This window comes from Mytilus trossulus, chromosome 3 (genome assembly GCF_036588685.1).
Source record: "Mytilus trossulus isolate FHL-02 chromosome 3, PNRI_Mtr1.1.1.hap1, whole genome shotgun sequence".
NCBI classification, from domain to species: domain Eukaryota; kingdom Metazoa; phylum Mollusca; class Bivalvia; order Mytilida; family Mytilidae; genus Mytilus; species Mytilus trossulus.
This window is the reverse complement of record NC_086375.1, coordinates 36,600,509-36,626,519: the sequence shown is the minus strand read 5'-3', so window position 1 is coordinate 36,626,519 and position 26,011 is coordinate 36,600,509. Positions and strand designations below refer to the sequence as shown.

The window sequence follows — 26,011 nt, the reverse complement described above, 5'->3', positions numbered from 1 at the left end:
AATAGATACTTGCACATAATATAAGCATATTTGCACGTCATATAAAGGTGTTTGCACATCATATAATGACAAGTGCACATCATGTAAAGGTAAATGCACATCATATAATGACAATTGCACATCATATAAAGATAAATGCACATCATATAATGAAAATGGTCATAACAAGACAGTTTTGTCGTTCCATAAAAGGGCCTTTATATGTTATAGATTAACATTTTTGAATATTTTGTCATCAAGTCTCATTAAAGAGACATAAAAAATCGACCTGTTCATCTGATGCTATGAAATATATGCCGTTTATGTAATTGATTAAATGATTAAAATTTCTATAAATATCAATACGCTAGCTCTTCAACGGTTTCGGTACTTATACATCTTCGGATTTCAAATGTTTGGCTTTGAGCGTTCCTGATGAAGGTAAATCCAGAAAAGCGTTTCGGACGCAAGCAATTATTAAACGTGTTGTTTTCATTTTTTTTTTACATCACTGGGTCGACACCTCTGCTAATGGAAAATCGGTCCCCGAGGGTATCATCACCTCAGTAGTCAGTATTTCGGTACTGACATGATTTAACAAACTTTACTAAAGTTGCCCGTTTATAAATTTATAAATTATTAAGAAACAAAGATTTCAACTCCCTCAGGCAAAGTTGGCTTTAGATGAATTTTGCTATATATTCAACGGTTTCGGTACTTATACATCTTCAGATTTCAAATGTTTGGCTTTGAGCGTTCCTGATGAAGGTAAATCCAGAAAAGCGCTTCGGACGCAAGAAATTATTAAACGTGTTGTATTCAATTTTTTATACAATTTCCTTATTTTTTTGTTTGTTTGTAAGTTGTCCTGAATTTATTTAAATGATCAGAGGCATTCAAGGGATAATATTTACCAAGTAATCTTCGATAAGAATTTGTTGAAATGCTGTTCAACTGGCCACCCATGTTGATATAAGTTTCTTTTGAGTAGGCATCCAGTCTCTGAAACATAAAGATAACAGTGTAAAATAAAACTTCCGACATTCTGCAGGTAAACAAAATAGTTTTCATAGAGAAGACATTTTCGAGATTTTTTTTCTAAAATCAATCGAACGTAGATACTGTGTTAAAATCATATAAACATTAGTGACACATCCCCATTAATTATAATAAGATATGTACACTGTACCCTTGCAGCTCTCGAGGGGCGATCCGAATAATTGAGAGATCACGTAAACAATATGTTGATAATTTCTGATTGTTCTTTTAAAAATGCTATAAGGTATCATCTGGAGTACTAATAGGTAAAAAGTGTTTATTCTTAATTGTAATGATTCAGTAAAGAAATTAACTAATACATAGCTACAAATGTGTTATCGTCTCTTTATCGTTTATACCAGGTTTTGTGTTTTAAATAGTTTAAACACGAGCATCATTGAAGAGCAATAGTCGTGCAGTAAATTTGATACCGTTAGAAATAAAACTCACTTGTTGTAGTTGTTCAAGACTGGTCATATATTCATCAATTGTGTGTTTGAATGGGCTTCTGCTCCAAGCTTCATTTAAGTCTTCCGTAAATTCACTGAAAAAAATTAAAAATTGATATGTTGTAACACATGTGGCAGTTTTTTTTGCAAATTATGTTCATATAATTTATTCTATTATCGCTATTTTGTGCATTTTTCCTTTGATCTTTTTTTGTGATAATTTTCATATCATGCTACTCGCCTGAGATGGAAAATTATCGCCAGTAACTAAGCATGCACGTGGCGTTGCTAACGAAATTGACACGAAATTGACACGAAATTGACACGAAATTGACAACGTCGTCATAGGTAAAATAGCGATAAAAAGATTATCACTGTTCATCTCAACTCGATTGCGTTTCTCGCTTTCGCCGTCCCGGCTCAAGCGAGAAAATCAATCTCGTTGAGATGATCACCGATAATCTATAATTCTCTCACTGTTGTAGATACTGTAAAGTTTTGGCACAAACAAAATTTATAAAACAACCTTTTAAAGTGAGATATTAAATTTCAGTGGAAAGATTTTTAAAGAAATGTACCCGATTCTGTTCATGGTAGTATCAACTGAATTACAAATGTCTTGAAAATAAAAGGCATTGTCTGCTTTCAAAGTTCTGAGTTCAGACAGTTTATCATTGATGGCATCGTCATAGGACTTTATTTCTTCAGTATAGGCAGCTTGGAATAATCGTCTCTTATATACTATTTCTTTATTAATTTCATCAGAAGACTCTTCAACGGCCATAGCAGATCGTATTCCATATTCTTCAATTCGTTTTGTTAATTCAGCCTGAAAGATGAACGAACTTTGTGAAGTTTGGTGATTTTTCAAATGTTTCAATTAATTTAAACATATTTTATTGTTTAAAATGACAAATGGATCAGACACAAGTTTTACAACTTAGTAACGTCTTCTCCAAAACAACAAAAAAATACACACATTGATTAATGAAAACATGAAATATTTCACACAAAGACATAATTTTAGAATAAAGACATAAAAACAAAAGGAAACTTGCTTTAGCGAATCGAAGGATTTCAATCGAGTGTTTCTTTTTACAGTAAAAATAAAACACAAACACATCGAATAGTTTGTGAGCGCAACTCGTGCAACTCGTTTCTTTTGTAGAAATAACGTGAAGTGTTACTTATTGTGTGTGTGTTTCTCAAATAATGCGTGAGATCTAAATATAAGATGCAAGTTTAAGGAAAGGATGTAAACTACACTAGTAAGTATAGATTTGCTATTTAATTTCATATGTTTCAATGCATTCAATTATAACATTTATAATTGTTTTGGTCATAGGATGATGCTTAAAACGGCATTAACAAAAAGCAAACCGAATTTAATGTGAATGCTTATTTTCCCCAAATTGGAATACTATAAAACAATTACCTGTGTAAATCGAACTATTCATATTTTCATTCTGGTATGGTTTGGGTCGCTCCTTCTTTTTTGTTCGACATCATTGACTTTTTATCTGTTTTGTCTTTTATTTAGGTTGGTCGTGTTTTTCGTGGTGTTTAATGTCTTTCTTAATCTTATACTTTATGTTTACTCAAAAGGGCCAAGTGAGCTTTTCTCATCACTTGGCGTCCGTCGTCCGTCATCGTCGTCGTCCATTAAGTTTTACAAAGGTCTTCTCCTCTGAAACTACAGGGCAAAATAAAACCGAAATTGACCAATATCATCCTTAGGGTATCTAGTTTAAAAAATGTATTCAATAATCCCGCCAATCACCCAAGATGGCCGCCATGGCTAAAAATAGAACATGGGGGTAAAATGCAGTTTTTGGGGATATATATGTGAAACTAAAAAATTAAGAGCAATGTTAATTATAAGTAAAGGTAAATTATTGTGTAGATTGTAGTGTGTTTTTGGGGACGTTTGATGTATCTTATTTACTGTAGAATATTATGAATATTTTATACGCAAACTCAATCTGCGTAATTAATATGGATGTAGAACTGATGTATGGAAAAAATATAAAATAGAGGTTATTTTTTATAATAGAGTCCACCGTTTATCCCTGGACCTTGGATTATTGTAAACACAGGGCCCCTTGTCTATACTTCCCTGGTTATACAAGGTAAGTTTTATTCAGGTGATTTGCAATAAATGTATTTCAAGTCTTAAAAAAAATAAAAAAATAAAGAGCAAATCTGACGGGGAAAAATGTTTATCAGATTAAGATTTATATACCCTGAAATTTTCAGACAGATCAGACAACCCGTTGATGGGTTGCTGCCTCTGAATTTGTAATTTTAAGGAAAGTTTCATTTTTTGTTATCATCTTGAATATAATTATAGTTAAAGATAAACTGTAAACAGCAAAAATGTTTAGCAAAGTAAGCTCTACAAAAAGGGCTGCGCTTTAGCGCATGATACGCCCGTTGCTCTTTTAACTTGTCTTTTATGCTTTAAATTAATTTATATGATCAACTAGAAATAGTGTGAGCCCTGTCAAATACCCCCCCCCCCCCAATAATAAATAAAAATGCACAAAAAAATGGCACCATTAAGGTCAATAGATATAAACAATTTATCAAAGCTGCATAAAATTTTGTGAAAGTGTTAGTTATTGTCCCAAAATTGGAAAATTCCCCCTTTTTAAAGCATAAAAATTCATAACACCGAAATGTAAAATCTGAAATTTATAAAAAATAAAAGGGAGCTCACATCAATAGATATAAACAATTCACCAAAGTTTAATGACATTGTGAAAGCCTTTTTGAGTTATTGTCCGAAGTGTTAAAAATCACCCTTTTTTTTATGAATAAAGCCCCATAAATCCAAAACTTAAAATCTGAAATTTATAAAAATTGAAAGGGGGCTCACATCAATAGATATAAACAATTCACCAAAGTTTCATGGACATTGGTGAAAGCTTTTTTGAGTTATTGTCCGAAGTGTTAAAAATCCCCCTTTTTATGAATAAAGCCCCATAAATCCAAAACTTAAAATCTGAAATTCATAAAAAATGAAAGGGAGCTCACATCAATAGATATAAACAATTCACCAAAGTTTCATGGACATTGGTGAAAGCCTTTTTGAGTTATTGTCCGAAGTGTTAAAAATCCCACTTTTTTTATGAATAAAGCCCCATAAATTCAAAACTTAAAATCTGAAATTTATAAAAATTGAAAGGGAGCTTACATCAATAGATATAAACAATTCACCAAAGTTTCATGGACATTGGTGAAAGCCTTTTTGAGTTATTGTCCGAAGTGTTGAAAATCCCCCCTTTTTTTATGAATAAAGCCCCATAAATCCAAAACTTAAAATCTGAAATTTAAAAAAAACCAAAGGGAGCTTACGTCAATAGATATAAACAATTCACCAAAATTTCATGGAAATTGGTGAAAGAGTTTTTGAGTTATTGTCCGAAGTGTGGACGACGGACAGACAACGGTATACCATAATACGTCCCGTCCCGTGCGTATAAAAAAGTGAGAAAGACCAAAATTATCATTTGACCCAATAAGGAGTAGTTACCCTGTAAGGTGAATTTTTAACAATTTTTCGTAAATTTTTGTAATCCTTAACTTGATCTAAATCATCCTTAGGGTATATTGCTCAAAAAATATATCCAATAACATTATTGAAGATGGCCGCCATTGCTAAAAATAGAACATGAAGGTAAAATGCTGTTTCGGGGATACATCTCGGAAATTTAAGCATTTAGAGCAAACCTAACTAGGTAAAAATGTTAACAAGGGTAAGTAACAAAATGTGTCCTGAAACGTTCAGACGCATCAGACAACCCCTTGTTTGATTGTGGGTTGCTGCTTTTGAATTGGTAATTTTTGAGAAAATTTTGCAGCTTTTGGTTATTATCTTGAATTTTATACTCGATAGAGATAAACTGTAAACAACAAAAATGTTCAGCAAAAAAATCTCTACAAATAAGTCAACATGACCAAAATTGTCAATTGACCCCTTTAGGAGTTATTGCCATGTAAAAATAAATATTTTACAATTTCTTTAGCATGACCAAAATTGTCAATTAACCCCATAAAAACATAAAACAGAAATTTTGTCATGAGTTCTATTTGTGTCTTCGATATTGTAGAGTCTATAAATATTCACTGCATCATATAGACCAAGGTTAGCGACAAAGGCTCTTGAGAGCCTCTAGTTTAGTCTTATTTCTATACCATGGGAATGATTTATGACACATTTGCTCTTATTGATATTTTCCTTTTATTCCTGTTCGCTACCTGTATATAACTGATAAATCTTAAAATTGTTGAAAAAGTTAAACCTATACCTTGAGGTCACTGATAATTGATGGACGCCAATGAGCACTTGTATGAAGAATCTTGGATGTCTTTAATTGGAGGTTAAGCGAACTGTCTTCAGTTTTCTTCTGATTTACATTTCTGAAAAGTTCTGCAGATATTCCTTTCTCGTCTGAGAATTTAGCATTCACATGAAGTGTTTTATCTGGATTTTCTTGGAAAAAGATAGAAATAGAAATAAAATTGTGTGAATTCTTTTGTTAAAACGAACATAAGATATAACTTTAAAAAATTCAACTTAAAAACAACAACACTCTTTCTATTTTTAACGCCAACTTATTTAGTAAGGATGACTTACTGATATCATAGTTCATGTAGAAATTCAGGCTGCCATCATCATGATCAACTATCAGCTGTGAATTGATTGGCTTGGTATCATCAAGAAGATTTTTGATTGTCAGTTTGAAAGGTGATGTCTCAACACGAGCATCAAGTTTCATCGTTTTGATTGGAGAACGAACCTGTGGTTCAAAAGTCAAAGATTAAAATACGTTGAAAATTCTGGTTATCTTTCAACTTTTAGGATTCTTTTATTGAGTATACGAGTAGACTTTCATTTCACCTGTTTTCAAGACGTATCACTTTATATACGAAAACACAAAGTCATAAAATTATGGGTTTGTTTTCATTGATAGACACTCCAACTAAGCTTAATAACATTTATGAATGTTTTTTTATTTACAAAATATAAAAGATTGTTTTGTTTCTTCCATTATTCAACCAGTATGAAAGGAAATGAAAAAATAATAAAATTCACACAGTATAAGTTTATATTTATTGTTTTAGTATTAGTAAGTCAATACCTGTATATTGAGATGACGTTTGAGTTTACCAATGTCGGTTATTATTGCGATGTTCTTAATTTGACGTCTTGCAGTCAGGTATTGGATATCAAAATCAGCTGAGAGTTTGTCGTTAGATTTTCCGATTTCTGTCTTAGTTTGGATATCCACTGTAGTATATGGGTGACTTATACCAAGTAAGAACTTGTAATTCTTCCCACGACCTGATACATCTTCTAATTTTGAACTCAAGGTAAAAGTTTTACGAGAATCTTTTGAGTATCTGAATGCAGTACGGCCATCATAAATAACGTTTCCACTTCCAATTAACATTTTGTAATCAAGTTGGACATCCTTTAAAATAACAAGGACACTACAATTAAATTGTATGCATGAGATAATAAAATAAGAAAATAAACTTAACTATAAATATTTTTTAAATGATTTTCTGTGCCTTGGAAAATATGTAATGTTGGTTTGCACATACATAGGATATTTGTGCCATACGAATGTGAAGTAAATAGGAAATATTCAGATCATTTCATCATTTATCTCATTAAATTAACTGTAGTACAATAGTAATTGAGATGATGTCTCCAGTTTAAACATACAACAATATCCTCTATAAATCATCCGTATTTCAACAACCATTTGATACTTCCTAATTGATAAACGGATTTTGATAACTTTAATTAATTAATTTCTTTTTTCTAATAATAAATATATTTTTAATTACCTTTCTGAGACTTGGCATTTCTAAACCTAGTGTTAGTTCATCTCCATCAGATCTGGTCTTAATTACTACTCTTTTGTTTTGGTCTCTTTCTGCATCCCACGAGAAATCAAATACTTGACTGCTTATTCCATATTCTGATGATACAGTTGACAATACAACTGTTCTAGATGGTAGTTGTAGAGTGTATTTTGCTTGTCCGTTCTTTTCAAATATTGTTTCTATTCCATGTGTTCTGATATCATCTTTCTCTATAAATAGAACCATTTTGGACGATTCATCGGGACGGTGATACGATGCTCCGATGCTGTAAGATTTAGATCCACATGCACCTCGATAGCTTACAATCTGTTTTCTGTCGGACCAATCTGAATTGAATTTAATATCCATTCTGCAACTGCTGTCTCTACCTTGCTTGTTCCATTTTAGAAGCATGTATGTTTCTGAGGAAAGCAGTTTTTTTAATTCAAACGTCATCTGTTTTGGTTCATTGACATTAAATATCAGAGTTATTTCCTTTCTTTTCTTAGCATCCATTTCAAAATTTCCAGCAAGGCGAGCATCAAAGTCAATTTCAGATAGGTATGATGTCTGTATATTCAGTGCAGCATGATAATGTCCTCTTGGTATAGATGATTTGATATGTGTTCTCTCATAACCTCGGATTGGTGTTTGAAGATTTATGTTCAATGATAATGGAGTTATTTTTATATCAAGAGTTAACTTTTTCCATCTATTTGCAGCATTTCCGTTTAGTGAAAAAATATCGCCAACAAAGCTCGTTTCCAAACTAACATCGTGCAATGTTTCTTCGTTGATTTTCAAATGTGTTGCTACTTCAAAATAAGTAGATTGGATGTCGTATTTAACATGCCCGTAAGCAGTACGTAGTGATTTCAATGGGGTGGACAGTGAAACTGACAAGCTCGTTTTAGTGAGAGATGCATCTATGGTTATTCTGTGGCGCTCAATGTAAAATGCTTCAATGTGAGTAATTAATTCTCCAAGATTTCCTTTATGTTTTATAGACAGCCGGATGTTTTGTAAATGATCAAATCCAGTTTTAAGTGTAAGAGATCCATCTAAATCATCAAATCTGTGGCCAGTAAGGCGTGCATCAAAGTCAATTTCAGATAGGTATGATGTCTGTATATTTATATTCATTGCAGCATGGTCATATCGTCTTGATATAGATGCTTCAATCTGCGTGTACTCATATCCCCGGATTGGTGTTTTAAGATTTATGTTTAATGTTAATGGAGTTTTTTTCATAAAAAGAATGAACTTTTTGTGGTCATTGGCAGCCTTTCCGAATAATGAATAGTTGTCTTGATGAATATCTATTTCAAAATCAACATCGTATATGGTTTCTTCGTTGATTTTCACATTTGTTGTAACTATCCAATTAGGATATCGGCCTGTGAATTTAATCTTCCCATAAGCAGTTTGAAAGGATTTCCATGGAGTGGATACTGAAACTGACCAGTCCATATTAGTGCGAGATAAATGTATGGTCATTCCATTACGCTCAGTGAAAAATGCTTGAATGTGACAATTTGATTCTTCATGATTGTTTTCATTTTTTATAGACATCCGGATGTTTCTTAAATGATCGAATCCAGTTTTAAGTCTAAGATATCCATCTAAATCAAGAAGTCGTCCAGTAAGGCGTGCATCAAAGTCAATTTCAGATAGGTATGATGTCTGTATATTTAATTCAGCATGGTAATGTTTTCTTGATACATATGCTTGAATATGCGTTTTCTCATATCCCCGGATTGGTGTGACAAGATTAATGATAAATGAGAATAATTGAGTTATTTCCATAACAAGTGAAATCTTATTTCGTCTAACGGCACTATGTCCTGATAGTGAAAAGGTGTCGCCAACAATATTAACATTTAGATCAACATCGTACAATGCTTCTTCGTTGATTTTCATACTTGTTGCTACCTCATAATAAGGATATTGGATGTCGTATTTAACATGCCAGTAAGCAGTTCGGAGTGATTCCCAAGGAGTGGATATTGATACTGACCAGTCCGTTTGAGTGAGAGATGTATCTATGGTTATTCCGTTGTGCTCAGTGAAAAATGCTTCAATGTGAAATTTTGATTCTTTACGACTTTTTTCATTTTGTATTGACATTCGGATGTTTTGTAAATTCTTGAATCCAGTCTTAAGTTTAAGCGATCCTTTTAAATCATCGAGGTGGCCAGTAAGGCGTGCATCAAAGTCTATTTCAGATATGTATGATGACTGTATATTTACCAAAGCATGGTTTTGTCCTCTTGGTATAGATGCTTTTATATGTGTTCTCTCGTATCCTAGGATTGGCGTTTGAAGATTTATGTTCAATGAGAATGGAGTTATTTCCATAGAAAGAGTAATCATTTTGCGTTTATTGACAGCATTTCCAAATAGTGAAAATGCGTTGTGATAAATACTCATTTTTAAATCAACACCATACACTGTTTCTTTGTTGATTTTTAAATTTGTTGCTACTGCTATTTTTTGTGATCTTAGATAACTTAAAGTACCTTGATAGTAAAGGAAGATTTCCATATTCTCAGTGAATGGTGTTGACATACGTCCCTCAAATTTTATTCCACGGGTAAAGTCGGTTTCAGCTGAAGTGATGACTCTCTTGCCATTATACATAGCGTCTCCTGATAACTGGAATTTAAGTAGTGTACCAGATCCACTTACTGTTATGACGGCTTCATGTTGCTTAGATCCACTGTATGAAATGTCAGCTTGAGACCTGAAATTACTCGCAGAACCCTTATGGTCAATTATAATTTCTATGTCGTAGGTAAATGGAGTATTCAGAATACCCTTTGTCTTAATACCGTCTGTGGAGTCGAATTGTAGTTCTGATGACACTCTCTTGGTATTATAAGATGCAGCGCCGGAAGTTCTGAAATTTGTCATGTCTCCATTATGCTCAAATGCAGCATAAACTTCATGTTCTTTCTTTCCGTTGATGGTTATTTCTCCCTTCGTATTAAAGTTCAACAATTCCCCTCTATGGTCTACTTCCAATTCAATATCTTTAGTGTATGGACTTTTTATTTCAATCCTGCCTTTTCTTCCTGTAGATTTTTCTAATGTTGCTTCTACTGATGTTATCTTAGTATTGTATGATAATTCTACAAATATTCTCTTTTTACCATTCTGGAGTACAATATTGGCTTCATGCTGTTTTCTACCATTGTAACCGATCTCTCCGTGACTGATGAAATTATGTAGAGTCCCTTGGTGAGAGAAAGAAACTGTTATATCATCAGTGAAAGACGTTCTTAAAGTTACTGTTCCCTCTGGATCGTTCAATATATCCAAATTCACATCACTCGAAATTGTTTTTCTGTTGTAAGTAAGTGATCCCGACGACTGGAATTTTTTTAATTCGCCTTCAAACTTGAAATCTGTAATAACTTCATACATTCTAGAGCCTCCATACGTCACATCAAATTGATTGTTAAAATCAACCAATTGACCATTGTGTGAAAATGATGCACGAAGGGGTTTGGTCAGAGGAGTGTTCAATGAAACTGTTGATTGGACTCCATTTGTACTATCAAATAATACTGATCCAGTAACTCTCTTTGTATTGTAAACAATATTGGAGCTGGTGGAAAATTTCTTAAGTGATCCATCGTGACTAAAGGTAGCAGAAATGTCATGTTGTTTCCAACCACTGTATGTGAGAGCAGCCTGCGTTTTAAAGTTCAAAGGTTGTCCACTGTGGCCGATTGAAAGAACGATATCTTCTGTGAAAGGTGTCTTTACTATTGCTTTTCCTTCAATATTCAAGTTTGATTCAAAACTGACTTGAACAGATAATGTCTTTGTGTTGTATGTCACATCAGCAGAGGTTGTAAATGCTTTCAGTAGGCCAGATTGATGAAAGTTAGCAAGAACTGCATGTTGTTTGCGACCACTGTATGTGAGAGCAGCCTGCGTTTTAAAGTTCAAATGTTGTCCACTGTGGCCGATTGAAAGAACGATATCTTCTGTGAAAGGTGTCTTTACTATTGCTTTTCCTTCAATATTCAATTTAGAGTCAAGACTGACTTGGACAGATGCTGTTTTTGTGTTGTATGTGATATCAGCAGAAGTTGTAAATGCTTTCAGTACACCAGTATGTTTGAAGTTAACAAGGACTGCATGTTGTTGGGCACCACTGTATGTAAGCCTAGCCTGAGTTTTAAAGTTCAAAGGATGTCCATTGTGACCGAAAGACAGAACAATGTCATCCATGAAAGGTGTTTTTAGAGTTGCTTTTCCTTCAATGTTCACATTTGAGTCGAAACTAACTTGAACAGCTGATTTCTTTGTGTTGTATGTCACATCAGCAGAGGTTGTAAATGCTTTCAGTGGGCCAGCATGATGAAAGTTAGCAAGAACTGCATGTTGTTTGGTACCACTGTATGTTATTTCAGCTTGTGTTTGGAAGCGATATGTGTTTCCTTGTTCATTGTTGTTGTTGAACATAAGTGAAATTGATACTGGTTCACTTATTGGCGTTTCAATGTGTCCAGTTGCTTCAATCCTTTCTTGTATTCCTTTTGGTGCGCTGAACGAAAATTTTCCCGAAACCTTTTTCTTATTGTACGCACCGTCAAAATTTGTTCTCCATGCTCTGATTGAGCCTTCAGCATTGAAAGAAATTTCAAGTTCGTGTTGTTTCTGTCCACTGTAAGTAAGCTGAGATACGGATGTAAAGTCCAGCAATTTTCCTGTGGTTTCAGTACTTATGACTACATCACGGGAAAAGGGAGATTTCAAGAAGCCGTTCATTCTAATATCTCTTAACACATCCACTGATACCTGGGCAGACCCTGTCTTTTAACCGTAACTTAATTCCCCATTAGATACGAACCGTCTTAGTTCTCCTTCGTGATTTACCTTAAGAGTGATATCTTCAGAGTATGGCGTTTTTATGAATGCCCTTGCATTCAAACCGCTAGAAGTTCTCAGTGTTAGCTGTCCTTCTGATCTCTTTCCATCTTGTATATATTCACCTGAACATTCAAAATCTCTCAGCTGTCCAGAATGTTTAAATGACATTTCTGCACTACGGATCATTTTGTATGGAGTAGTAAGTGTTGCTCTTCCTTGAATTCCATTATTGCTTGAAAATTTGACTATTCCATTGGTCTTTTGATAATTGATGTCTATATCTGCTGTGCTCTCGAAGTCATTTAGTTGCCCTTTATGGTTAATATTGAGTTCTCCTGACCTTAAAATATCGAATGGTGTTTTCATGTTTAGTCGAACTGAAAGGTCTTCGTCAGTACTAAGATTAAGATCTGCTTGAGCTGATTCTTCTCCATATGCCCCTTTGATGTTTGAAACGCATCGTCGTAGGTTCCCGCTATGTTCAAATGATATTGACATGTCCGGTGTAAATGAGGATATGAAGGTAGCTTCTCCGTTCATTTTTGGTTCGTTTTGATACGAAATTCTGCTATTCAGAATATCTTTTCTTCCATATGTTAACGAAACTTGGTTGTTGAGTGATGACTCAAAACTATGCGAAACGTCAAATTGACTTCTTTTTTTCTTGAAGAGAGTTTCTAGTCGTGAGGCAAAATTATTGGAAGTTCCTGAGTGTGAAAGTTTGGCTGTCATTTCTTGATATTCCTGGAATGGCGTCTTTATATCAACAGAAACAGTTAATCGGTCATTTGTGCTGACTAATGCATCTAGTGTTATAGTTTTAGAATCAGAGTAAGTTATTTCAGCTTGAGTACGGAAGTTACTTAGTGGGCCATCGTGACTGAGTAACGCCTTAAGATTGCCATAATGTTTCACCGGTGTTTGAAGAGTTGCAGATAGAATCAATGGTTGAGATGTAAATTGCAAGTCACCAATAATGTCTTTTTTGTTCTTTGAAACTTCCAGATGACATTTAAAGTTAGAAAGTTGACCATTGTGTGTAAAGGCGGCTCTCATCTTTTCATATCCGTCATGAGGTGTGTTGACAGTAAGCTCTGTTACTAGTTTTGGATCAACCGTTAATTTAACATTAGCACCCCAAACTTGTTTCCCGATTTTCAATTCCGACTGACATTTGAAGTCGCGTAAATTCCCGTCGTGTGTTACAAAAGCGGACATTTTTCTGATGCTCTTGAACGGTGTGGATATTGAAACGTCTGCCTTCAGATTTGTTATAAAGTTGAATGTCAGGTCTCCCTCAATTCCCTCCTTCTTTCCCCATCCAATCTTTGCTTTTGTCTTGAAACTTGTACTTTTGCCTTTGTGTACAAAGAGAACTGTGATATCATCCATGATCGGAGATGCAACCTTTAATGTTCCTTTCATTCTTTTGGCATTTGTCATTTCTATGTCTACATTGATTGGCTTATTCTTCCCGTATTTTATGAGAATGTTAGAATTAATGCTTTTTCTATTTCCACTGTGAGAGAAGGAAGCAATGGTATCTTCAACAAGAGATGACTTCATAGTGAAGGAACCTTGGAGACTATTTCCATTATGGTAACTGATATCCAGTTGATGTTTGCCATTTTTGTCATACTGTAAGTAAACCCCAGATACGAATTGATTCCATGTTCCTTTGTGGCTCAAAGTAGCCGTTACTGGATGGTAATTAGGAAGACGTATTGTGACTGCAGCTTGGTAGTTTTTGTTGTATTCAACAGCAAGCTCAGCATAGTAAGTTTTTCTCTCTGGATACTCCATCTCAACTTTCGTAATGCATCCTTTGACGGTAGGTTCGTGTGTTAAACCGGCTGTTAAACGTTGTAATTTTTCAAAAGGAGTTGCAATACTGACATCAGCACTTAGCCTTTGTCCATCTAAAAGGGTTCTTGATGTCAATGATACGATCTTTCCTGGTAAGTATTCAACCTTGATATCGGTTCTCGATTTGTCATTCTCAGGGCGGTTTGAGAAGGTGATTTCACTGGCTGGAAGTTGTTGGTATTGAGTTTCGAGTCTTACATTACCAGACACACCACCAATTCTGTTAAATGTAGACTTGAGTTGAATTCTTCTTACAATTGGTTGTAGTTCAAAGCTGGCAGAGGAGGTCATTGCCTTCGAATTTCCTTTAAATTCCATCTCTGTTCTAAGTCTTCTAAATGATTCAAATGGTGTAGATAATGTAACCAAAACATATTTCTGAGATCCGGTTTTCAATCGTCCTTCTATTGCAACCATTTGTTCACCTTTCAGTAAGAGATTCCCGGTAGCAATGAGTTCACCATTTTCAGTTTTAAGATGACCTTCACTTGTAAAAAGGTTTTTGCTATTGTGGCTCATCGAGAGAATGGTGTCCATGGAACTGTCTCTATGTAAATGACTAACCATAAGTTGTCCTTTTCCAAATGGAGTTGTGGAGGTCAATGTATACTGAACGGATGCTTCTTTCCATGCAATATTATGTCTGCCCTTAATGTTAAAACCATAATGCTCTCCATTAATGTTGGTTGTGATGACTGTTGTAATATCATTGAGTGTATTACTGTGTTGCCATGTAGAATCGTATTGGCTTGTTGGTGAAGAAAGAGATAGTTTACCGCTCTGCTGGATCATAAGACCTGCTCTATCATGTGTGAGTTTGCCTTTGTATCTGTATTCATTTCCATTAATATTAAGAACTAGGCTGTTTTCGTTAGTTGTATCCTTACTTTGATGACTAAAGTCTAAAGATACGGTTTGGATGGATCGAATGTTAGATTTGACACCAGCATGTCCCAAGTATATGTTGTTTTCTTTCTTTGCAGATGCATCAACCCGTATAGAATTCTTGTTTACCTGAACAGTTACAAGGGATTTCAAGGAGTCTTTAGCATCATGGGAAATTTCTAGGGACGAGGTTTCAAATTCATTAAATGGTGTCTTGATGTTTAGAGATCCTTGTAATTGACGAATGCTCACTGTTTTTTTCAGGGAAAAGGCAGCCGATATTTGGTTATCTGGTTTCCAGTTGACATCAAAGTTTGTTTTATATTCGCTTGGGTCTGACAAATGGTTCATGCCAAGTTTAACATATCTTAATCCTTTTGCTGCAGTATGTACTGTTAAGCTGCCTTCGATTTTGACTAGATTGTTACCATTTTTCTGTTTCAAAGATGCGTCAACAGATAGTTGTTCTTTTCCGTGAGATATTATGTCAAAATGTGCATTTTCGTTTTTGCGATTTATGTTGATTTTGTTATTTTGCAGTGGACTTCTGAATTCAAAGCTTGCATCAATATCTTGAATGTTGTTGTATGTGAGTTGAGTGTCAACAAATATTTGTTTGTCCTTGTCTGCATTAACATCCCATTGAATGTCTAAATGTCCAACATAGATCGGTCCCTTCTTATTTGCTTCAAATTCACCTTTGACTTTTCTTGAAGGCACAGACACATCACCAAAAAGTCGTAAAAGTGCTGCTTTTTTGTATTGAGAACCAAATTCTACCGAATAGTCATTATTTAGTCGAAATTTGACACGGAAGTTTCTTGGATCTAGATTGAGCAGTGCTTCAAGATGGACTGGCTTCTGTCCGGACATACTTATATCAGAGCTGACGTCATACTCTTCATCAGACTGTTTAAGATCTTTTACAACTTTTGTTTTGTGTCCAACAATGTTTGAAATCAACTCATTTGTATATCTCCTTTTGTTCTTCTGTTCAAAGTTATTCGCAATGGAAAAGTCTTTATCATTCCATTTCAGACTTACATCCCCAGTTAAGGATGTAAATTTTTGGGACTTGTTCTTCATTACCAATGCAGCGGATATTGATTGCTTCTTGCCGTATGATAACCCAAAATTAGAATTAATACTCTTTGGATTGTGAGAATGCATACCTTTCAGCTTAAGATCTAATCCCTGAAAGTAGCAATATGATTATGTTATTATTTCTAAATTATTTTCTACTATTCCACCATTATCAGAATTTTAAATGTATATATAAGATGATATGTAACATATCGATTATCAAATAATTTCAATCGAGTAAACTCGCATAAAGTAAACCTTAAGTATGGTCCATTTTGGTCTTGGAGGTCCTGCGCTTTACCAATACAAAACTATACACATAACCGTTATCAGTGATCATGATTTTGATTTTGTTACCTGTATTTCAAAAATTAGAGTGTACTTTAAAAGTGTCAGGAGCCTGTAATTCAGTGGTTGTCGTTTGTAACTGTCTGTCATAACAGGTACGTTTTTATTGTTTGTTTTCTCAAATCAGACAGTTATCTTTTTTATTGTTTCACATTTTGTCATGTCAGTTGCTTTAATTCGCTTGATATAGACTCCGATGAATAGTTGTCTCATTTGTAATCATATCACACCTCCATATTTTACATTGATATACTATTTTCCATATGGCATTGCCTCCTTTATTTTTAGACCAGCATTTACTTTAATGAATGTATACTATCTAAATCAAAAAGGGGGATAATGGAGAGAGAAAAATAAGCATCTAATGGTATTCTATATTATGGTTTTCTTACCAGAGCCAGAAGTCGAATATCACCAGTTATATCTAATTCAGATTTCTTCCATCCCAGTTCGTGACGTACTAATGATGTAACAAAGATACGCTTGTTTTCATCCTTTGGTTTTGCACCATATCTAAGGTCAAAGTTCACTTTTGTCAATCTTGCTTTGTTGTTCATGTCTGTGTTGATAACAACATTGTAGTCAGCATTCTTCTTGAAAGTTAAAGATCTGTTAATATAGAAAACATTTTCATTTATTTTTTTCCCTTCCATCTCAATAATTAGCATTCCTAGAATTCGGTTCAGAGTACCAATGACTAGACATCCTTTTCTAGTTGCAGTTATGATGTAAAACACATAATTACGTTTCTGCAACCTTATATTATAGACGACATTCATGGCTTGTTAAATACTTTATGTTTTAAATACACCTTTTGATATCAAGGTGTAATACCACCAAATCATGGTAAGTCACATCCGGTTGCATACGAAAGTAGGTCTAAAAAAAAATTGCCTTGAATTTAACAGTTGTATAAAATTTACCCTGCATTTTAATGCACTTAAATTTTTCTGAGTCCTAAACATGTATGTTTGGTGTCTGAAAGCATCATTCCTTTTTGATTTGATGGTCTTAAAAAACATTTTGGATAGTTAATAAAATTGAGAATGGAAATGGGGAATGTGTCAAAGAGACAACAACCCGACCAAAATAAAAAAACAACAGCAGAAGGTCACCAACAGGTCTTCAATGTAGCGAGAAATTCCCGCATCCGGAGGCGTCCTTCAGCTGGCCCCTAAACAAATATATACTAGTTCAGTGATAATGAACGCCATACTAATTTCCAAATTGTACACAAGAAACTAATATAAAAATAATACAAGACTAACAAAGGCCAGAGGCTCCTGACTTGGGACAGGCGCAAAAATGCGGCGGGGTTAAACATGTTTGTGAGATCTCAACCCTCCCCCTATACCTCTAACCAATGTAGAAAAATAAACGCATAACACTACGCACATTAAAATTCAGTTCAAGAGAAGTCCGAGTCTGATGTCAGAAGATGTAACCAAAGAAAATAAACAAAATGACAATAATACATAAATAACAACAGACTACTAGCAGTTAACTGACATGCCAGCTCCAGACTTCAATTAAACTGACTGAAAGATTATGATTTCATCATATGAACCTCAGGCACAATCCTTCCCGTTAGGGGTTTAGTATCATACCATCATAACATATATGAGAAGAACATAACCCGTGTCATGCCAACAACTGTTTTTAGAATAAATGTCTTTAGTTCCGACGCAAAGACCTTATCAGTGACTCAATATTAACGCCAAAATATGCAATCTTTAATGACTTGACAACAGTATCGTAATTATATCCCTTCTTTATCAGTCTATTTAAAGGTTTGTAAAGGTTACATAGTTACCAAATGTAAAAATCGGGTTGTTCACTTCCGGTGATGGGTACTTTGTTATATGCAATGAAATGTAGTGTGAAATTTTCACTGTAGCACTGGGAAGGATTAAACTTTATACATGCAAAGTACTTCGTTGGTTGAAATAAAGGTAAATTCTGTACATTTTAAAAAAAAGTGCCAGTTAAACAAAGACTAATAGGGGAAAATCAATGGTGGTATTACACCTCAATGTGAAGCATATAAATATTTTAAAGAGATAATTAACAATAATGTATTAACCGACTATACTGAGAATTCACATTCGAATAAAATCTGTTACATGAAAGCTAAATAAAATGTATCACTAAAATTGGAAGTCCATTTTCTTTTGTAACAGGAAAACGTTAGAATTTAATATAATTGATATATGTATACCTGTTACAGTGAATTTGTATAATCAGAGATTATGTAGAATCCCTGATTTTTCAGGGAATATGTAGAATCACTAAAATCATTAGTAATTATATATAATCCCTGAAAATGACCAGTGATTTTACATAATCACTGAACATTTTAATAATTATTCTACAAATTCCCTAATATGATTTCAGGGATTATGAATAATTTAATGGTCCTTTGTTTGATAGACAAAATTAATATAGACAAATTATAATTTTAAAATTTTCTTTAAGTTTCTTTCATTTTCCTTGCCAGATGAAATAATTTTGCTTTTAAACACAGGGGATGATCTAAAAGATATAACCAACGCAAGGTTTTGAGATATAGTTGAAGACTTCAAAATTAAAAATATTAACCTTCCCTTAATAACGATGGATTTACATGTATTATTTGTTGATTAAAAGCCATTGTCAAATGAATATCCATGCTCTATTTGTAAATCCACAAGCATGTTATTTGTGATACATGTCAACTGTGAGAACTTAGGCTTCTAAATGTATAGAAATACAGGCAGAACTTGACAAGTAGAACAAACTTTAAGAGTAAGCTTGCATATTCTCATAGCAATTTCGACATGATAAAAAAGAAAAGAGAAACCCAAAACACATAATGGCAATTCTTAAAAAAAAGGTCTAAAAAGGGATATTGCCTGACCAAAAACTAATGGTATCTTTATCTTTCTTGCTCGAACCAGTTCAAGATTGCAAATTCCAATTTATTTATTTTTTTAATATTTTTTGTGGGGGGTGTACCTTCGTATGATTTTACTGAACTTTTTATTTCTCTTAGGCGTGTTGTTAAAATCTGATTCGATATGTGCAAGAAAAAGGTGTTAAAATGTGGATATTGTGGTAGAAACAGATGTGAAGCATTTTATTTTAAGATATAGTGTGAAACATTTTAATATAGTGTGCCTAACTTTAAAAAAAAATGATTTTATCATTTTGATATATTGTTGCAATTTTTGTTACTTTATTATGTTTTTATGTGATTTATAAAATAAATTATTTTATCTTTATTAACTTTCTTTGTAAATACATCTATTTCTTCATTTCAGTTATTATGTAGAATCCCTGACCTTTTTCTAGTGATTCTACATAATCCCTGAAAATTTCAGGGATTCTACATTATCACTGATTATACAAATTCACTGTAACATACCTACCCTTTACCAGCCATTAACCAGACACTCTTGGTGAAACCATAATTGATTTTACTGTTGAATGCTATTTTGTCCGCACTGATTCTGGGGATAACATAAGCAAGATTAGCTCTGGTGACTACAGCCGTTTTCCGAAGTATAACGTTTGAATTTCCTTTTGCTCTAAGAACTGGAGTTCTGATGTCAACTTTTGACTGATAACGGACGTTAGATTTCCTTAAGGTTCTCGTAAGTTTTGCTAAAACAGACATGCAGAAAATTATATTTTAACTACTACTCTATGGGATAGCTAAACTTTTTTCATTATTTATTTGTTCGATATCCGGAATTCTTATATTGCTCTTAATATTATATTTTAAAAGATTGACTAAACATTCAAGAGGATATTTTGCTTGATGTTATTGAGACTTTATTCATATTGATTGATTGACTTAAATAAATTGTAAAAAACTTACTGAACACTTTCACGGTTTTGTCCAATAACCTGTCAAATGTAATGTCTACCAAAATAAGAGCACCACTTTTATATTCCATTGATCCTCTAAGGGCTGTAACTTCGTCCTTTGGTGTACGGATGCACAAATAAGGCATTAACTTTGTTGCTTTGTTTGTTTGTGTATTTTGCAATCTGCTTTCAAAACTATAATCCATCCCAGGTTCAAAGGAGATGGATGTTTTTATAGAAGACATTGCTTTCTTGGAAATCAGGTTTACTGAAAAGAACATGTCAATTTATTCTAATATAACGTTGATATATAATATTGAAAATATTAAAAGTTCAGTTTTCTTTTTTATATTGATCCATTTTTTTCCATATATGTCATTGATAGGTTATCTACTTTGAACCGAACTCGATTTGTTATATTTTGAACAATACCAGACAGTAATCTGACCCCATCGGTATACTTGCTTTGAGAAATATACCATCATGTGTTTAACTATTAGCAGGTTTATTTTTAAAATGATTTCCTTTGAAGTTTTGAATATTTTATTTACTTAAATTTTACAACATTTGAGATATAACTGCACACAAAATGTTTGGGCACGAAACCCATTTACGGTATAACCCATAACCTACCTTTTGACTGAATTGGTTGCTTAGATAGTCCCTTTATGGTAAATTCACCATTGAAACTTTTGCCGACATCATACTCTACAGAACTGCTGAGTCTTATATTTTCCCTCTTCGGTATGATGATTTCAATGTATGGATTGTAAGTATAAAGCTGTCCTTTCCTTGTTCTGATCCATTCTCCAGTCACAGAGTATTCATCTTTGTCGTCGATAACAAGTCTTCCAGCCACTTGTTTCTGTTGATTGTCACCAACCAGTGCCCCTAAACATTTAAATCTTATTTACTATTTGATTATATTTCCGTAAATGTTCATATTGTTTGTGAGACAAAAAATATTACATCTTTAATAAAACAATTCGTCGACATTTATATAACTAGTAATACATAGAAAAGCAGACATATATTCTTTTATTCTTTTCACAATGGTCCACAATTATACGTATAGTTAAATAGTATGAAAATTCTGGTTTAAATTATAAAATTTAGAGCTGTCTTACTAATTTATACGAACGAAAGCGAGTTATGACTACACAGTGCTACTAATCATTTCATATATACCTTTAAGACAAAAATGCAGTAATCATTTCTTATATTTACAGCTCTTCAAATTTGAATTAATATCTTTACATTAAAGCTGATTTTTTAAGCACAAAATTTCATCATAAATTCAAACGGTTTATGTCTTTCTTATGATGACATTTATTTACCTCTAACTGAAACTCTCTTCCATGGTGAGATCATGCTTATTTCGAGCAGAGGGTCAGATCGAACAAGACAATCAAAACTCAATTCGCGGTCTACCTTAGAGCCTGGGGTGCTGAAGGCTACTCTAGCTCTGAATTCTTGTTTATCCTGCAATCAAAAAAGGGGTAATATATTGTATTTATTCAGCAAAAAAGATCAATTTTTGCATTTGACACAACTAAAAGCTTAATATTTGCGTTTTGTTTTCTGTGTTTTTCATTTGTAATTTTGAGTCGGGCATTCAGTATAAAAAAAGCTAACAATTTCGGTAAATGTGGGAGACAGACCATAGCGATGGGAGAAACTCTTTGCTAAATGTCGTTTATGGAAAATTAGGAATTCAATAAAATATAACAAAACGCCTAAAGCACCTCAAGAAATATATAATATCTGAAAACATAACTCGAAAAAATAATCTAAAATGTTATCTTCAATTGAAAGGCATTGACGTCATCGATTAGACAAAATTGAAGTTGGTGATAACCAAAAATTTAGACAATAAATATAGTATTAACTTCAGACAAAATCGTTTTTTTCTAGTGTATTGTTTCATCAATATATACATACGTACAAAAATGATAAAAAAAAATCCTGCTTCACATGTGGCACCCGTCGTGTTGCTCATGTTATTAAAAATCCGGTAAATAGTCTTATTCGGTAAGTGACATTCATGAAAAGGAAAGAGGATTGTAGTTACGACGTAAAAAAAACATATCCGATATCATTTGTGAAACGGTTATCCCATAACGGTCAACCAACTCGTGAAGGCGTCAGTGAAATTTACGAAGGGATAATTTCAACTTCAACATTTGGAATTCTTGGTTTAAATAACTTCCTTGTAAGTATCAACCCTCTATGAAGGACATCAAGATAGGAAATACAAGCGCGGGAAAATCGTATCAATTGGGAAATATATACTCCGTATGCATGCGTTGCTGGAATGTTGCTGCATAGAAATGTAGAATTCACAATTGTTAAGCTAAAATCATCTCGTTTGTCGTATAATTTTGTGTTCAACCGACCCCATTGTCAATTTCTAGATGTAAGTCAAGATATGAGGTAGTTTTATAAGTTTTAAATTAACAAAAAAAAATAATAGTTTGCAAACTAATTTTGAAGGATTTCACTTGTTTCTTTGAAGTTTCTTAAATAAAAAAGCATTCCTTCACCGAAATTATATTATTGTTTTTTTTTCATTCATGTCATATTATTCTAGGCATTTGGTCATTCAAGATGATTGCATATTTTTTTGTTGTTTGATACTGTCTAATCAGGTATAATCACCTTATTTTTATTAATAAATTTTAAAAGAGACTTTTTTTTTTTTATTGTTATGGCATTACCTTTACAAATTTGTATTCCATGTTGTAACTTTCATGTGTGTCACGTTTCAGAAGAGTGACTCCAGCACTTACTGGTCCTGTCATTGGAAAGTATGGAGCATCGGCTTTCAATGATGCATTTGGATACTGAACTTCGACACAGAGTTCCAGTCCGGTAATCTTGGCAAGTTTGTCTCCAGAACACACTTTCTTAGTCTGTCTGTTAGCAGTAATCATTTTCTGTTCTCTCTCGGATTCACGTTGGACAGTGAAAAAACCAGTCCTGTTGATAATAGACAATACCTATGTTATACAGATAAAATGCTCTACGGAAGCCAAATTATGCATCAGGTTTCTTTGATGACTTTTTATTTAAATTTAAGACGATCAATGTATTACTTATTTAGAATTCCATAATGTATAATCTTAAGATTATTTGTTTCAAGAGCGAATCATATTTCTATTCTTCTATAAAAGAATAAGACAAAATAATAATAGAAAGTTTTCAAAGCAATAAGTTTAAAATAAAATATAGAAATATTACATACTTGACATTGAAAACTTCCATTTTGTCAAATGGTGTTTTGATCTGTGCACTTAGTACTTTTCCATTTTTCAATTCTACGTGTCCTTCGAGAGAAGAGGAGGAATGCATAGTGGAAACCATCTTCATTCCACTTTTTGTTACAAATGCATCTACACTCATTATACTGTTGATCTGGACAACGCCACTGTGGAAACATTGAAATATTTATATTTAGAAACTGCGGCATTTAAATGAACTAGCATTGAATATTATATTTAACTAAGCCTGGAATAAATCTAACGAAGCATGATTGTTTTGTTAACGTAGAAAGCATTGTCAAACAATAATTATTAAAACAAACCCCACATATACATAAACACAATAAAAACTATGTTGGAGGTGAATTTTATTCGATTTTTTATGGTTAATATAAACTATTTTTTCATTGCTCTTAAATTTTTTTTGGCAACAAGTGTTCACATTTATATAAACTATCCCCATAAGCAACACGTTTCATTACATATGCCCAACTGATAGTGATCCTACGTCTTAATAAGTCACTTATGTATTCCCATAATTTATAACAAATTTAATTCTGCCAGAGATTTTCCCCATTTGACTTTTACCTAGTTATTTGATTTGATTTCGTCCGAAGACAGTTTCCAATCTTTTAATATGCCAGTCATACTTTACTAACCTTGGTTTCATATATCCATCCAAAGAAAGACTTGGTGATCTGTCTGTTATTTTTGTCAAATCCATTTTACCAGAGGCACGTAAATCAACGGTAGCTGATCCATCAATGGTCAAATTTAATGGGAAGCCAGCCATTGTTGGAATGATGACGCTGCTATCCAAGAACACGTAGCTCTGTGTGAAAGAGTATTCTTGTTTCTTGGCAAGAGCCATAAGAATGTCCAAAATATTGATTGATTTACCATCAGTGATATCACTAAGTCCTGTGAATCTTGTAAACAGTAGCTCATTTCCAAAAACTCTCATGTACAGATCTCCTTTCAATAAGTCAGATTTTGTGTCAAACTACAATAGCAAATTGATCTTGTTAAGAAGGGTTGTATTTTGGTTCAGTAAAACAAACTTAAATCGATACAAGTCATATAAAACAAACCAAGCTTTAAAATTTTGCACTATTTATCTACAAAAGAGTTCTTAAATTTGTAAATCAAAATGATATTTGAAATAAGATTACATTAAACCAATGGCACATTTTCAGACTAGATATTTAAGATATTATTAATGATGAAATTACCTGTCTGTCGATGTCTTCCATTTTTGTATTACTGATTCCTTTAATGTTCTGTTTTGTGACTTCTTTGACATCCTTTTCCTGGAAGTATCCGTTAGGTCCGAAGTAAGATTCAAGATAATACTCAAGTCCCTCCATTCGTCCACCGATTTCTAACAGGTTGACGGAATGTCCAAAAAGGTCGAATGTTATGTTAGTCATGGCAGATCTTGGTAAGAAAGATTTTGAAGACCACACAACATTGCTGTCAATAGAAGCTCCAGTATTTAGTTTCTCAAGGAAGAAGGAGCCTTCGTAGTTTCTGGAATATTTTAGTTTTTCAAGATCGAATTCTTTCTTCAGCGCCTGGTCGTTGATGATATTCTTTATGTCTTGTTTCAGTGGGCTTGAAGTCTCCATTAAATTTGTTAAATGAGACCATACATAAGAACCAACTTGGTTGACCTCTTCTGATTCAAGTACATTTCTAACACGAGACAGGACATTATCTGAAGGGCATGTCATAAGCGCCTGGTATGAAGCAATTCTCAATTCGGAATCCTCGTCTTTGTTCCTAAAGATTGTCATGACGTCGTCTCGCTGCAAGGGAGTATACGATTTATATATATTGAAGTACGCAATGTATGATGTTATACACTAGAATAAATTTTGCATAACTATTATTAGTGTTGTCTTTTATCACTTTATGAGTCATTTACACTAAAAAAAAAATTAAGCAGACTTAATTGGAAATTGTACAAAATTACAAATAAAAAAACTTACGCTTATTGCGCATGGCATGCGACGGAAGGCTTGTATAGCGGAAAGGCGGACTTCAGTGGGATTCTCTCTCTTGGTCATACAGTTCGAGATAGTTCTAATGGAATTACTAACGAATCCAGCATTTCCAAGTGATCTAAGACTACGGATCACCTAAAAAAAGTTTTAAAATTAATCTTAAATGATACATGAACTTTCTTTAACCCCAAAAAACAAAAAAAATACTTTACACTTCTGATTTAATCAACTATAGCAAATCCAGCATTTCCAAGTGATCTAAGACTACGGATTACCTAAATAAAAGTTTGAAAAAGAATCATATATGATGAAAGAACCTTCATTAACCAAGAAAAAAATCGATTATACACTTCTGATTTAATTAACTATTGCATCTTTTTTTATTCTAAAGTCATATAAAACTTAAATATTTAACAAACTTGTAATTCCTCAGGAAGAGCAGATTGTGTTTAACCAGTATTTAAATTGTTCACTTTTAATTCACATC

The 26,011-nt window shown here is 33.3% G+C and overlaps 1 protein-coding gene across 1 annotated transcript; it reads right to left on the bottom strand.

The window, feature by feature from the left end:
- Window positions 1-819: 819 nt before the first annotated feature.
- LOC134710744 (uncharacterized) lies at window positions 820-12,125 on the bottom strand. Its single transcript, XM_063571136.1, has 7 exons — window positions 7,326-12,125; window positions 6,611-6,943; window positions 6,106-6,268; window positions 5,777-5,961; window positions 2,045-2,295; window positions 1,468-1,561; window positions 820-981 (listed from the first exon to the last, which is right to left on the bottom strand). Exons 1-7 carry the CDS (start codon window positions 12,123-12,125, stop codon window positions 820-822), a joined length of 5,988 nt encoding a protein of 1,995 aa, XP_063427206.1.
- Window positions 12,126-26,011: the final 13,886 nt, after the last annotated feature.